Below are 13,768 nucleotides of genomic sequence, written 5' to 3'. Positions count from 1 at the left end.
TTTTTAATTTGCCTAGAAGTACAAAACAATTTCTTTTAGACATTCTAAACAGTTTTTGGCTTTCAGGAACTTCACCAGAGTCTTGGAAGACATCGATTATTGTACCTGATTTAAAACTTTTAAAGATTCCTTCCTCCCTAAGAACTATAGGCCAATTGCTCTAACTAGTTGTGTTAGCAAGATTTATGAGAGGATGGTCAATGCTCGACTTGTGTGGTATTTGGATTCAAAGAATCTTTTACCTAATCGGCAGTTTGGCTTTGGGAAAAATAGAAGTACTTCTGACCCTTTGATGTTCCTTACTCGGGAGATACAGAATGCTTTTGCTGTGCAAAACCAGACTGTTGCAGTGTTCTTTGACCTAGAAAAAGCCTACGACACTACCTGGAGAGGGGGTATCCTTATGCAACTTGTTGAGTGGGGTATTGTGGGTAATTTGTACTATTGTCTTAAAGATTTTTTGTCAGAACGTTACCTGAAAGTAAGAGTGGGCTCTTACATTTCTTCTGCTTACCCTCAAGAAGAAGGGTTACCTCAGGGAAGCGTCCTTAGTCCAACACTCTAATGTAGCTGTCAACGGTCTACTAGAACCAGTTCCTGTCGGGGTGCATGGTCTGGCCTTTGCTGATGATTATGCAATAATCTGTAGTAAGTCTACAGCTGTCGAAGCTTGTCAAAAGATCCAGACTGCTATTAATGCCTCAACGTTATGGGCCAGTGCTAAAGGGTTCAAAATTTCACCAGAAAAAACCAAAGCTATATGATTTTGTCAATTAAGAAGAGTGGAAGAGATCCCTATGCTGTTTTTAAATGATTCGATTTCACCTTATGAAGATAGCATTAAGTATCTAGGTGTTACATTTGATAAAAAATTAACTTTTATTCAACATGTTAATGAAGTTGTATGTAACGTGAAGCTTTGTCTTAAAATTCTTAAAAGTTGTGTCTAATTTTAATTGGGGGGCAGATCGAATCACCCTTTTGAGGATGTACCAGGTTTTATGCCTAAGCAAAATTGATTATGGTTGTGTGTGCAAGACAACACTGCAGAAATTAGATGGTTCATAATATGGCTTTACGTATTTGTACAGGAGCCTATAGAACTTCACCAGTAGAAAGCCTATTCATCCGTAGGGAGGAATTAGGCTTGAGAGTCATATCAAGAGTACTTACGTCAAAGCTGAACCCTAACTATAAGTACGTTAGGGAACCAACTGATAAGCCCCAAATAGACCTAGACTCCCAAAGCTGTTTGAAGTTCAACTAGCAAGCTCTGCCAGGGAGGTGGGATTACTACCTCCTGCAGTAGCTGAAATTTCGCCCTCAAAGCTTCCTCCTTGGAATAGGCCATGCTTAGAGATCTGCCCAATTAGGGACAACAGGAGCAACAGTTCTGGTGATCAGTTGAGGGCAAGTTTCTTGGATCATGCTTTTGAGCATAGTGATTCTCATCATATATATACTGATGGCTCGAAGGGTTCTGATGGTGTTGGTTGGTTGCTCTGTAGTGACTGGTGATAGTATCATTAAAAAGAAGCTTCCATCTAATTCCTCGGTTTTTACAGCTGAACTGCTGGCCGTTTTGACCGCTCTTAAATATATTTTTTATAGTTCTTGTACTAACAAGGTTTTTACCATTTTTACTGACTCTTTGAGCATTTTATCTTCTCTTAAAAGCCTAGTCTCTTGCCACCCTTTAGTGCAAGAAGTACAAGGTATGTTTTATCTTTTAATTAATAGAAGAGGTTTTTCTGTTAGGTTTTTGTTGGGCTCCCTGTTTCAGATTTTAAAAGTACCATTCGATTTTACTGTAGAGACCAGTGGCAGGCCCACTGGTCTACTTTAGATAATAATCTTAAATTAAAGTCGATTAGGCCTACTGTTCATCCTTGGCCTCATAGCTGGATGGATAGAAGGTCCGAGATAGTTTTAGCTAGATTACGTATTGGCCACACTAAATATACTCATGGGTATCTAATGATGGGTGGAGCAGATAGGCAGGTTCCTCGCTGTTCCACCTGTCATGTGGATTTGACTGTGGTGCATATTTTGGTGGAGTGCCCTCATTTTGAAAACCAACGTAGAGCTTGTCTGCTGGCAAATAAGACTCTTGCCGATATTTTAGGTGAAGGTGCTCAGGCTGAGCAAATTATGACATTTAAAAAAAATATTAGTCATTTTTATGAATTGTAATTTTCTCTTGTTTGTTTTAGGTTTCTTGTTTGGTTTTTATGAATGAATGATTTGTATGTTAGATCGGTTGTGTGTATGTTTGTTTTTTGCGTCAGTGACTTTTATTTTTAAGATATATATGCGCTGAATGGCCCCTCGGCTCCGGCGCTTGGCTGTGCCAAAAATTTTATAATCTAATCTAATCTCATAACAGATTTTGTGTTTCCCTTGTCACTGTAAGGAGCTTTGTCTATATTCTAGCAACAAGGGGCATAGTTATTAGATAGTTCTAATAGTGAGTGTAGTGACTATGGTTATCAGAGATGATCATGAATCAAAGGAATTGACAGAAGATGAAGCATTTTGGTCATAAAAGAAAAAAAAAATGAATAAACTGTGATAAAATTTGCAAATGAAAGACCATTGAAGATTTAGTTTTGTAAAATAAACAGTGCTCTGAAACTTTATAACTTGACTGTACTAAAGACTTTTATACTGAATGATGAAAATGACATTACTTTACTACACACTTGTAATAACATAATAGTACTGTGTAATATTATAACAGTAAGGAAAGTAACAAAAAGAGGTTCGCAGCAAAAGAGTTAATAGTACTCCTTCTGGACCTGGCATTCAACTCCTCATCTTCTTCTTTTCCTTCTAATGGACTTCGCGAAGTGATGTCTCCTTTTGCTGGCTCACCTACTTTTCCTCTCACAAAAAAAGAAATTCAGGCTATCTTATGATGAATGGGCTTGTAATAAACTGTTTTTACATAAAAACAGCATTTTATAAAAATCCATTTGATGAATTCTAGTGGTCCCCTCTCTTCCCTCTTTCAGGTGAAGACTGGCAGATTAGAATACGGAGTACCGATTAGTACTTACAGTAAAAAGGAACTGAATGAACATGTGTGGTGGAACCACTCTTTTTGGAACTTTTTGCTTTACACAATTGGATGCATACTGCACGGTAGCTATCTTTTAGACACAATTGAGTAAAAAGCATTGATAAATAAAGTAATAAGATCTACGAGCATACACAATGGAACCATTCATTTTGGAACCTTTTGCTTCAAGTATGTACCTGGATATACCATCCTGTATAGTCAATGGTAGTTTGTGAATAGGTTTGTATATAAAATGTTGGATATACTTAATATATTAATCTAGAATTTATATTTTCCATCACTATACATGGTTTGTTCAAAATTTTGGGACACTAGGATCTATGCCTGGTTATCAATACAATTATCAAATACAAGGAACTGTTGTTAAAGAAAAAATCTACAGTTTACCCTTAACTAGAAGCACTAACAACTTTACAAATCTACAAGACTCAACAGTTCTGTAATACTTTAAAGAATGAAGTTCAATGTTAGAAAAATTAAGGTCTTAGTATACATTTATTTCACACCTACATGCTGGTACAAAAGAGCAAAGTTAACCAGATTAAACCTTACTAAGCTAAAGAAGGTTGCTTGTTACTAAAACAGATATGGATCCAGAATATTATGGTGTATTGAGGGAAGCTGGCAATTAACTGCACTGGCCTAATATACCACATAAATTATTTTAATTTTCATGATTAATCCCTTTAAATGCAACTACATAGTACTGGTATTCCAATGTCCATCCTTTAGTGGCCTATTGCTTTGACAGTTAAAAAAACAATAGTACTGCAAAACAATGCTCGATGTTCCATCATTCAAAGAACAGGGTATTTTGTACAACTTAGGACTTATGTTACCATCTGTTTAGGACCTCTTACGACCTTTGAAAAATTCCTGGCATGAAAAATACACATTAATCCATACACATTCTTATTACTACTATTATCTTATTGAGTTCTCTTGCCCATATCCATAACCAACTTAGTTAACTAAGTACATACCAGAAACCAAAGCTTCTTTGATGCAAAGAAAATTTTCCTGTCCTACTATTCCTAATCACTAATAGTGCGAACAGAATCACAATTTTAATTAAGAACATAGAAAAATGATTTCTAATGAGTTTAGAAAATACACTGCTCTAACTTTATCTCTTCTCACCTTTTCCGCTTCAACTCTTGAATTCTCCTTTTATGATCTAACACAAATCTTTCAAAGGTTTCACATATAACCAATGGATATACTGAATATAAGATTTTACCTTTTAATGCATGAAAAAAAAAAGTAATAAATTCCCACACTCATAACCATATTTGACAGCACTGCTATTCATTTACAGCTCTTTGCCTGAATGTAAAAGCAATTCTTTATTAGGACCTAGCAAATAAAAGGCTGTCACAAGAACATATATTGCTCCTGATGGAGATTTTAACTGCACATTCACTATGGGCAAACAAGTTCTCAACATTATTTATTATTTAACTCAGCCATTCATATTTGCATAAGATCTCATATTTATTTACATTTGCATTTTAGTACTTTCCCATGAACAAGACGACGTATTATATTTATAATTATTCTTAATAATGCTAGGTATTTTCATGAAAGCTTGAAACCATATGCTAGTACAAGCCAGTTTCATTACGCAATACTCCATATGATACAAATACAACTTTCCATTCTTTTCATAACTACCCTACGTCTGTAGATACATGACATGTTTGAATCTGAACTCTTATTTGTACATTTGGCTTGTAATATCTTTATTAGTGTTGTACTTAATTTTACATCACCCTACTCCCAAAATGCACAAGCGACTGGATCCATACTTGATGTAGTGACATTTTTGTACAAGTTTCAGATACAAAAAGAGAAAAATCACTTTACTATGTATCTGTCATAGGCCACAAATTATGTTCCAGTATGTAAATATTGAAAAAAAAAAAAAAATAAAATAAAAAAAAAGAATATCTCCATGTCAGCATGTGTTTGGCTACTTGCATTAAGCCAGGACAAATTTGACTTTTTACAAAATCTCTTTCTTTCAGCTCAGCAAAACACACAAGTAAAAGAATATGTACAGTATCTCTGTATCAGTAAGTGCATGGTCATTTCCTCTACACTAAGACAGCCTTGCATCAGTTTCAAGTCTATATGCCATTCAGCTCTGTCATGCAGTTTATAAAGTTCCCTGGATTAGTAAACAGGATATGGTCACAGCACAATCAGATTCTCCTTGCTTGCCAATAATTGTTCTTTACGTAATAATATTTTTCTCAATCACATGAAGTCTTTCCTTCCTGAAGATCACAACACAATACTGGAACAGTTTAACTGTACACATGACCCTGGTGTAATACTGCATTTAGTCATACTGATACCCTTAAACTTATCAATGTACACGAATGAAGCAGCAGCACTAAACAGATATATCTTTGTAGTTTTAAATAGTTCCCTGCTTACAAATGTATGACAAAATTCAGCTTCATAGTACATTCTTTGCATTACAACAATTTACCAGACACTATTTCATAAATCATTCTTCTTCTGAAGTATGGCATGTGTTGCTGATCAAATGTTATTTCAGCACCTCTGGAAAGGTATTCTGCAAACTTGCATGCAAACATACCACAATCAGATCCATTCATTTGTTGTGGGATATTCTGTAGAGAGAAAATCAAAATAGCACTTTATATCAATATTAAAATGGAAATGGATTTGTAATGTGAACTAAGTTAAAATGGCTTTTACTACTTTTGCAGTATGTAAAAAAAAAAACTAGTTTTGGTAATCTAAATCCTTACAAATCCTTATAAAACCTTACTTAATAAATAAAAATATGACTGATTACTTGAAACAATAAAATACCTCAGGAATGTAAGAAAATATGGGGTTGATGTATCTGCCATCTTATATCTTAAAAATGACTAATATTCCAGAGTAATTTGTCCAGACCAATGTAGCACATATAAACTGGCTTAAAGCATTTGCTCTTGTATGGGGAAAAATACAATGTCATCTTTCACCTAACATTTACATCTAAAGGGGTGTGACTGGCAAACAGCTCTCCATTGCAACTCAGCCACCAATCTGATTTTAGAAATAGAATATTTTGCTCACAAGAATTTTCCAAGAACAAAAATTCATGTCATTTGATGTCATTATTAGGAATAAATAGATATGAATACATTAACCACAGTATTACACTGCATGTATATGACTGAATATATGAAGAATAGAATGAGCACATTAAAATATTTTATTGTTTGAAAGCTTATAAAGTAGTGTAATTATTAATACAATTCTTAGTAGTTAGTGTAAGACAGTAATGACTACTGGACATTACAGTAATACCTCAATCTTATGCGATTCGAATTGCGTAAATTCACAATAGAGGCAGCTCCCCGGTTCTCAGCGGACTCCGTTAATAGCAATCCAGTTGTTTTATGGCGCTTGTCTAGCGCCATAAAATTGGCAGTTTATGGCATCGAGTTTCTATTATCGGCGCAATAACACACCAACAGAAGCCCCATCACCAGTTATTGGTGCCATAAATTGCCATGTTTCCATTAATGGCAGTTTTCCCTTATAACACCCCACCGAGAACAGAAGCCCTGCCAATATCCAGGGACTACCTGTACGTAGTGCAAACTTTTCATGCAACCCAACCAATTATCACATGTATATAAGCTATAGGTTTTCAGGCACTTATGAGTAAATTATGTAACCTTAAATAATAAAAAAAATAATTCTCTCCTTTCTTTTACCGAGATGAGAGAATTTTTATGGTACATAGATGTACGTACTATGTTTATCAATATTTTCAAATATTAATAGATTAAATAATAATAATAATTATATAAACTGTAATTATAAAATCTGTATGAGATATTTCAAGAAATAAAATAACCTTTCAATTTTGCTCTTTTGAAGTAAGGACAACTCTTCTTTCTCTCTCTCTCTAACCTTTCCTTGGGTTCCTCTTCAGTTGAATAAATAAATTTAACATAATATGCATCTAGGTAAACAAGCCAGACACCAAGAATGGCTGCCTGCCAGTCAGATCTCCAAATGTGATGAAGAAAATGGTCCATTGTAGATCTGATTGCCGGGGGCAGCCATTTTTGGGATATTTGTCTTGTTTACCTAGATGCATTTCAAGTTAAATTTATTCATTCAACTGAAGATGAACCCAGGGAAGGGCTTGAAAGCTTTTGTATAGTTTTACAAAGCATTACTACTGATACCATCAGATATATTATTGTAGACCTTAAAGAACATTACTTGTGCCCTTGTAATTGAGATTTCTACCTAATAATAATAATAATAATAATAATAATAATAATAATAATAATAATAATAATACAGTAATTACAAAATGCATATAAAAATATCCTTTCCCTCATCTTTGCTTTTAACTTGAAGACAAACTTGTGACAGGTGGAGGGAGTGTAACTGATTAGCAGGTCAATGATTTTTATGTAATTCTCTCTCAGTAAAAAGTAATAAAATGCCTTTTAACGTGGATAAGTGTCAAGTGTTACAAATAGAAACACAAAACCCTCATGCCAGCCACATGCTGCTTGGGAATGACAAAAATAGTGTAGAACAAGAGGAGGACCTTGGAGTCATTATTACCAAGGACTAAAAATCCACAAAACAGTGCATAAAAGCTGAAAAGAAGGCACAGAATCTAGTGGGATACATAAAGAGGCAGTTCAAATACAGAAACAAGGAAACAGTGCTGCAGCTCTACACATCAAGAGTTAGACCTCATCTTGAATATGCAGTACAGTTTTGGTCACAAACACCAAGAAAGGACATAAATAGATTAGATGGGGTGCAAGCAAGAGTCACAAAGTTAATTCCATCCATCAGGCAAATAGGTTACCAAAGACGACTGGAGAGCCTGAACATGTATGGCTTAGAAACACGACGATTGCGAGGACAACTAATAGAAACATTTAAAATACTGAAAGGCTTAAAAAAAGTAGACCATAACCTATTTATGTTAAACAAAAACCAGACAAGAAATAATAGATTGAAACTAGAACTGAAAAGATACAACACATCCCATTGTGGGAACTTCTTCACATACAAGATATGTGACACATGGAATAAACTGCCACCAGAAGTTGTAAACAGCAACAGTGTGGAGTTTAAAAGAAAGCTAGACACAATCATTAGGACACTGTGAATGAACAGTAAAACCTGCTCCTAGAGATAAGTGAGCACATGATATCTCCTTGGATGGACTAATAAGTCTTTGAGACATCCATATCCTTGTAACTCCTCACAACTCTCTCTCTCTCTTTTTCTCTCTCAGTTAGTGATGGTAGACAATTTTAAATTGATCTATAATTTTACCTTTACCGTCTAGAACTGTAAATGTGCCATTCTACGAGTAAAACACAGAGACATAAGTAAGAGCTGTATTAGCCCAAATAAAAGCACTGTTTGTTCATGAAAAATAGTTTCAGAACAGAGAGAGAGAGAGCGAGACAGAATAAAGAATTCCTTAAAAATAGGTTGAGAAGACTTCAAAAATAGATCAGTCAGAAGGGGGAAAGACGAGAGAAATAGTTCGTATGTAATCTTCACCCACTCCTATATTTTTACTAACATTTTATTTCTTTTTTAAGGGTAATGTATTAAGCTAACTTTTAAATGAAATTACAGTAACTATAATTTCATTTAAAAGTTAGCTTAATACTTAGGGAGCATGATTAATGCCATAATTAGTGTTCAAACTCTACACGTAAGTATTTATTAGCATTTTTTGAGACTGCCAAACTTTAGTGAAAATTCCACTGGAGCCTAACATTGTGGAAGTTCGGGGTATTACTATATTAGCATTATTTTTCACTAATTTGAGTAATTCTTTTTAAAGTACTTTTCAAAAATAGTATAACTTTTTCTTAAGAATGTGACTTTCAAACTCCCTTTAAAAAGTTTGTTTTCACCTTCACTTTGATTCATATATGTATATAAACTTATCAAAAAGAATGCCTCAGCAACAAAATTATTATTATTTTTATAAAGGATTAGTTTATCCAGACCTCTGAGCCTAACAACGGCTCTTCTCGGGCCGGGCTGGCTTTCAGGAATTAATCCTGGAAGAAGAAGAAGAAGAAGAAGAAGAAGAAGAAGAAGAAGAAGAAGAAGAAGAAAAAAACTTTATTTAGGAAACCGGTTTTACTTAGGAACATGATCCTATTAAATACAAAATCTTTGCCTTCAGCAAGAATGCCTTTTAATGTTGAGTTTTGAAGATACAAGTTTCTTTGATGGTTCCAAAATGGACACTTAACTAATAAGTGTTGGAAAGTCATTGGTGTTTGGCATATACTACATTTCATTGGGTCTGGATGTGGATTTGACATCAAATGAACATGTGAAAATCTAGTATGGCTAATACATAGCCTTGTTAGTAACACTTCTTTAGCTCTTTCTTTTTGAGATGATGACATCCATGAATTAACTTCGCTTTTATATTTCTCAGTTTTTTGTCATTGGCACTGATGTCCAATCTATTTGCCAGTCTTTGATATATTAGAGGCTTAATTGAGGTTATCTAGTCTGATACTAATGGGGAATGTGTCATTGTTGATGGAATAGTGCAAGCTAATTTGGCAGCTGTATCTGCTTTTTCGTTTCCTTCAATTCCCTGATGTGCTGGAATCCAGCATATTTTTATTAAGTCCTGATTGAATAAGTTGGTGTATTTTTATTTGGATTTCTTGTACAAAGTGATTTGTAGACTTGTACTTGTTTAAAGCATCAATAGCACTTCGTGAGTCACTGAAAATTATGGTGGAAACTACTCTCTTCTCAGATACCGTGTTTAGTGCTATTCGTATTGCTGTGAGTTCAGCTGTGCATACTGATGATATTGGGGGTAGACTTATCTTAACTAACTTATCTTTTGAGAATGCTGAAGCTCCTACTCCAGTGTTGTTTTTCATCCATCTGTATAGATCATAAATTGATCTCCCTTTCTTCTGATGTGCTCCAACGCATGTTGGGGGTATATTTCTGTGTTTGCCATATTTCTTTTTAGAAGATATGATAGAGCAGTACAAATTTTTGCTCTTTTCAAAGTCCAGGGTGATGGGAATTCCATTGCTGGATGGAAAGTTAGTTTAATATTATGTGAATTCATTAAATATTTGGTTCTTTGTGGGAAAGAGTTAGCAATAGGGTTTTCTAATCTTTGATTATAATTCAGAAAGCAGGTAGCAGCGAGAGATGTTCCTGCTTGAAGGGAAAGGCCCTTACGCATAGTTATCAAGTTGCAGTGATGTTTTAGCGGTATCAGCAACAAAATAGCTACTACAGGACATATAAACGGTATTTGCAACCACCCCCTCTTCTCTTTAGATATATGAGGCACTTTATTAAGACAGTTTGAAATTTGGTGCTTTGTTGATCTGCATATTCTATCAAGATATTATCTCTGTTCAGAAGTAAACATTCTCTTCCATCTCCAAACATTTTTATAAATGTAAAATTCATAAGGGCACATAAAAAATGATGTAGCTACAAGGATAATTATTTCTTTTACTGATACCTTGTGCACAAAAAATTAGTAATTTCATAAAAACAGGTGTACATACTCTGGTACAATATCAACAGCAGTGGCCCAGTGTACAACCTTAAAAGGTCATTATCATGGGAAAAATAGGGTCACCACCGAGGTGTTACGCCTTACTTATGTAAGCTAATATCTGTTTTTTTTTTTTCAATGTTTTTAAATAATAAAGTATCTTTATCTTACCAAATTCTAACAAATTTCTTCAACATCCTATTCCCCTCTCACAAAGTCTTTCCTCTTTTTTTTATTTTTTTTTATCAATCTTTAAATCTTTAGTCTACATCTAGTTGTTCATGAAAATCTGGAATTCTTTGCTATACCTACAACCACTGACTCTCAAAAGCTCCTCACTTCTGGGAACCAAATTATGTATATTATATTTCAATGCCTTCATGAAATAGTCTCTACCTATTTCTATTCATCCACTCATAGGCAACCTTTCTCTTGTTGAAACTCCATCAAGTTGGTTTTGGATTGATAACATAATCTGAATAACCAAACCTGCAATGTAGGTTTTCCCCTCATCTCATTTACTACAGTTTTACATTGACCTCATCGATCACCCAATAACTTGCCAGTCACCCCACTTCAGTGCCTTTACTCCTTTCCTATACAAGGCCAAACATTCCCATACTGATTCTATGGAAATTGGCAATTTGAGAATTGTTCAGTTAATTGAATATTTTTACCTATCACCAGCTTTAAAAATCTCTTACTAGTTTTCTCTAAGTTCTATTGCCTTCATTATTTGAGAATTGGCTAACTTTATCCTAATTTACTGTATAACCCTCTTTCCTTTAGCCTTTTGTAGAAAATGAGCAATACGTTGCATCTCACCAACATTCTCAAAACTCACAAAGAATTTCTCTAACATCAAAAGGTACTTCAGAGGAGATGCAATATGTAGAGCAGTGATACTCTTAATACAATACCAGATTATACATTACCAGACAACTAAGATTAAAAGTTAATACAGGAGGCCAATGAGCCATACTGTTTACAGTTAGCTTGGAAATTAAAAAAAAAAAAAAATTCTACACATCCCCAAACAAAACTACGACCTCTACTGTGATCCAACCCTAGCTCTGAGGGCCATGGTTTGAACAAACCTGAAGCAAAATTATGTGAGAATAACTAGTATATAATTTAGCCCTACTGTTCTAGAGAAGATTATAAAAAATCTGCTTCTACTTACAAATGAAATATACACAGGACAATCATCATAAATTGTAATCTACGATTATCTACACTATGCACTAACATTAGAAGCTAGTAATGACAAGTACCTGGCATCTACCATAGTTTAATAGTCTAAAACCGCTACAGTTTTGATAAGTTTCACGCAACTTGAAAATAATTTACTACAATATATGGCCAAACAATTCTTCAACCCAACAAACTACAAAACAAACCAATTTTAAGCTACCAATATCACAGCAAATAAATTAAACTCCCATGATATGATGTACATTATTAATAATTTTCTTAGAATAAAAATAGGAAAAATCTAACCTTCACGTTCTCCAATGTAAAACCACTCGTGTCGTATTTGGACTGCTTTTTGTCAAGATGTTCAGACTCCAAATATTTCACCAAAGCCTATGAAAAAAAGAAACTTAATTAGTAATGGAGAAGATTAATAATAGTTCAAATCCATTAATTTCTTGACCCATAGCATGCACACTACAAATCCAGAAAACATTATAAACTAAGCGGTAAATGTTTTTAAGAGTCTTCAGTAACTATTAAAAAATGTAAACCAAGTTTAGCTTAAGAAACTAATGGGTTTAAATACAACAACTTTATATTAAAACATAAGAACTTAGTTGGCATATACTTCCAGCAATTGCCTGTAACTTCTATCACAGGTATCAGGACTTCCCTTATTTACAATGCATCATTATGAATAACCTTTCTGAACAAGACTCACAACACCTAAAAATAAATGCTAATCTTGATAGCACTTCCTAACATGTGCATAAGTGATAAATTTCCTAGCAATTGTAACTATCACTTTTGCTGATAAAGGGCAGACAGGTGCGATTGTTCATTCCAATCCTTCCATTCAAATTGGAAAGGACTAATCTGTTATAATATCTGATACACCCACAAACAACTTGAAGGTGAAGCACAAATCCTTGGAATTGCTTCAAGACAAACCCATCATTTGCAGTGTCAAATTCCACCGACACGTAGCTTCTGAGTACTGCATACAAAAGAAAAGTAGCAAGAAAACCAAGTGCTTAACAAGAGAGACTATGCATTTGTGCATCTTTGATCCATCAGCTGAAATAAATATACAGGCCATCCCCAGTTGATATTGGACCCATAAGGCACTGATAACAGTTATGGCACCACAACATACCTAACAAGAGGCGCCATTAACCGAAACTTGGCACCATAAGGACCAAAAATCACAGTTTCTGTTGATGGCGGTTTTCTCGTATCAGCACCTGCCAAGAACGGAACCCTTATTGATAACCGGGGACTGCCTTATCTTTCCCGTCTCCACTGGGACAACACTGTTACCCTTTGGATTCTACCGGCACTGTTTTGCTTTGTCTTGAAGAAAATTCATTTTCATGAAATATTCCTGCTATTTCCTTTGAATTAATTTCTCCTTTCCTCCAGGCTGACTCTGCTGCAGTTTTCAAGTCTTGCTTAATTTTTCAATCTTTAACAAATTCAGCAAGTTGTTCTTTACACTACATTATTTTGTATTACATTTTGCCTGCCTTTTCTTGACCTAATTCATTAAATATGACATTATGATAAAATATTTTATATATACTTACCAAGTAATGACATTGCTCACAGTTTCACTCACAGGCAGCTTAAAAATTTTGAAAATCGTGGTACCGCTAGTGTTGGTGTAGGTCCTAGCCCCACCCATTTTTGAGGTAAGACAGATACAACTTCAACAAGGAGTTCAATTTGTGTTTGCCCTTTTCCCATGAGGGGAGGAGGGAGGGTTCTGATTCGTAATTACTTGGTATCATATGTAACTTACTGAATAATTACACTGCTGAAACCCAAATTGACCCGGAGGTGGGATATGGCTAGTTTATACTCCAAACATTATTAATGACAAAGAATTAGGGAATAGTAATAGC

General features: G+C 34.6%; 1 protein-coding gene across 2 annotated transcripts in view; it reads right to left on the bottom strand.

Moving 5' to 3' along the window:
- Positions 1-3,564: 3,564 nt before the first annotated feature.
- The window catches only part of LOC135221934 (sentrin-specific protease 1-like), a 124,590-nt gene continuing 114,386 nt past the window's right edge, over positions 3,565-13,768 (bottom strand). For both annotated transcript variants that reach the window (XM_064259961.1, XM_064259960.1), the window contains exons 14-15: positions 12,168-12,254; positions 3,565-5,724 (exon numbers count right to left, since the gene is read on the bottom strand). In XM_064259961.1, coding sequence (XP_064116031.1) covers positions 5,566-5,724; positions 12,168-12,254 — 246 coding nt within the window. In that variant the 3' untranslated portion in view covers positions 3,565-5,565. The remainder of the gene's footprint in view (positions 5,725-12,167; positions 12,255-13,768) is intronic.

Source organism: Macrobrachium nipponense, chromosome 3 (genome assembly GCF_015104395.2).
Source record: "Macrobrachium nipponense isolate FS-2020 chromosome 3, ASM1510439v2, whole genome shotgun sequence".
In the NCBI taxonomy this organism is placed as follows: domain Eukaryota; kingdom Metazoa; phylum Arthropoda; class Malacostraca; order Decapoda; family Palaemonidae; genus Macrobrachium; species Macrobrachium nipponense.
The sequence above is the reverse complement of the archived record's forward strand: the minus strand, read 5'-3'. Positions and strand labels throughout refer to the sequence as shown.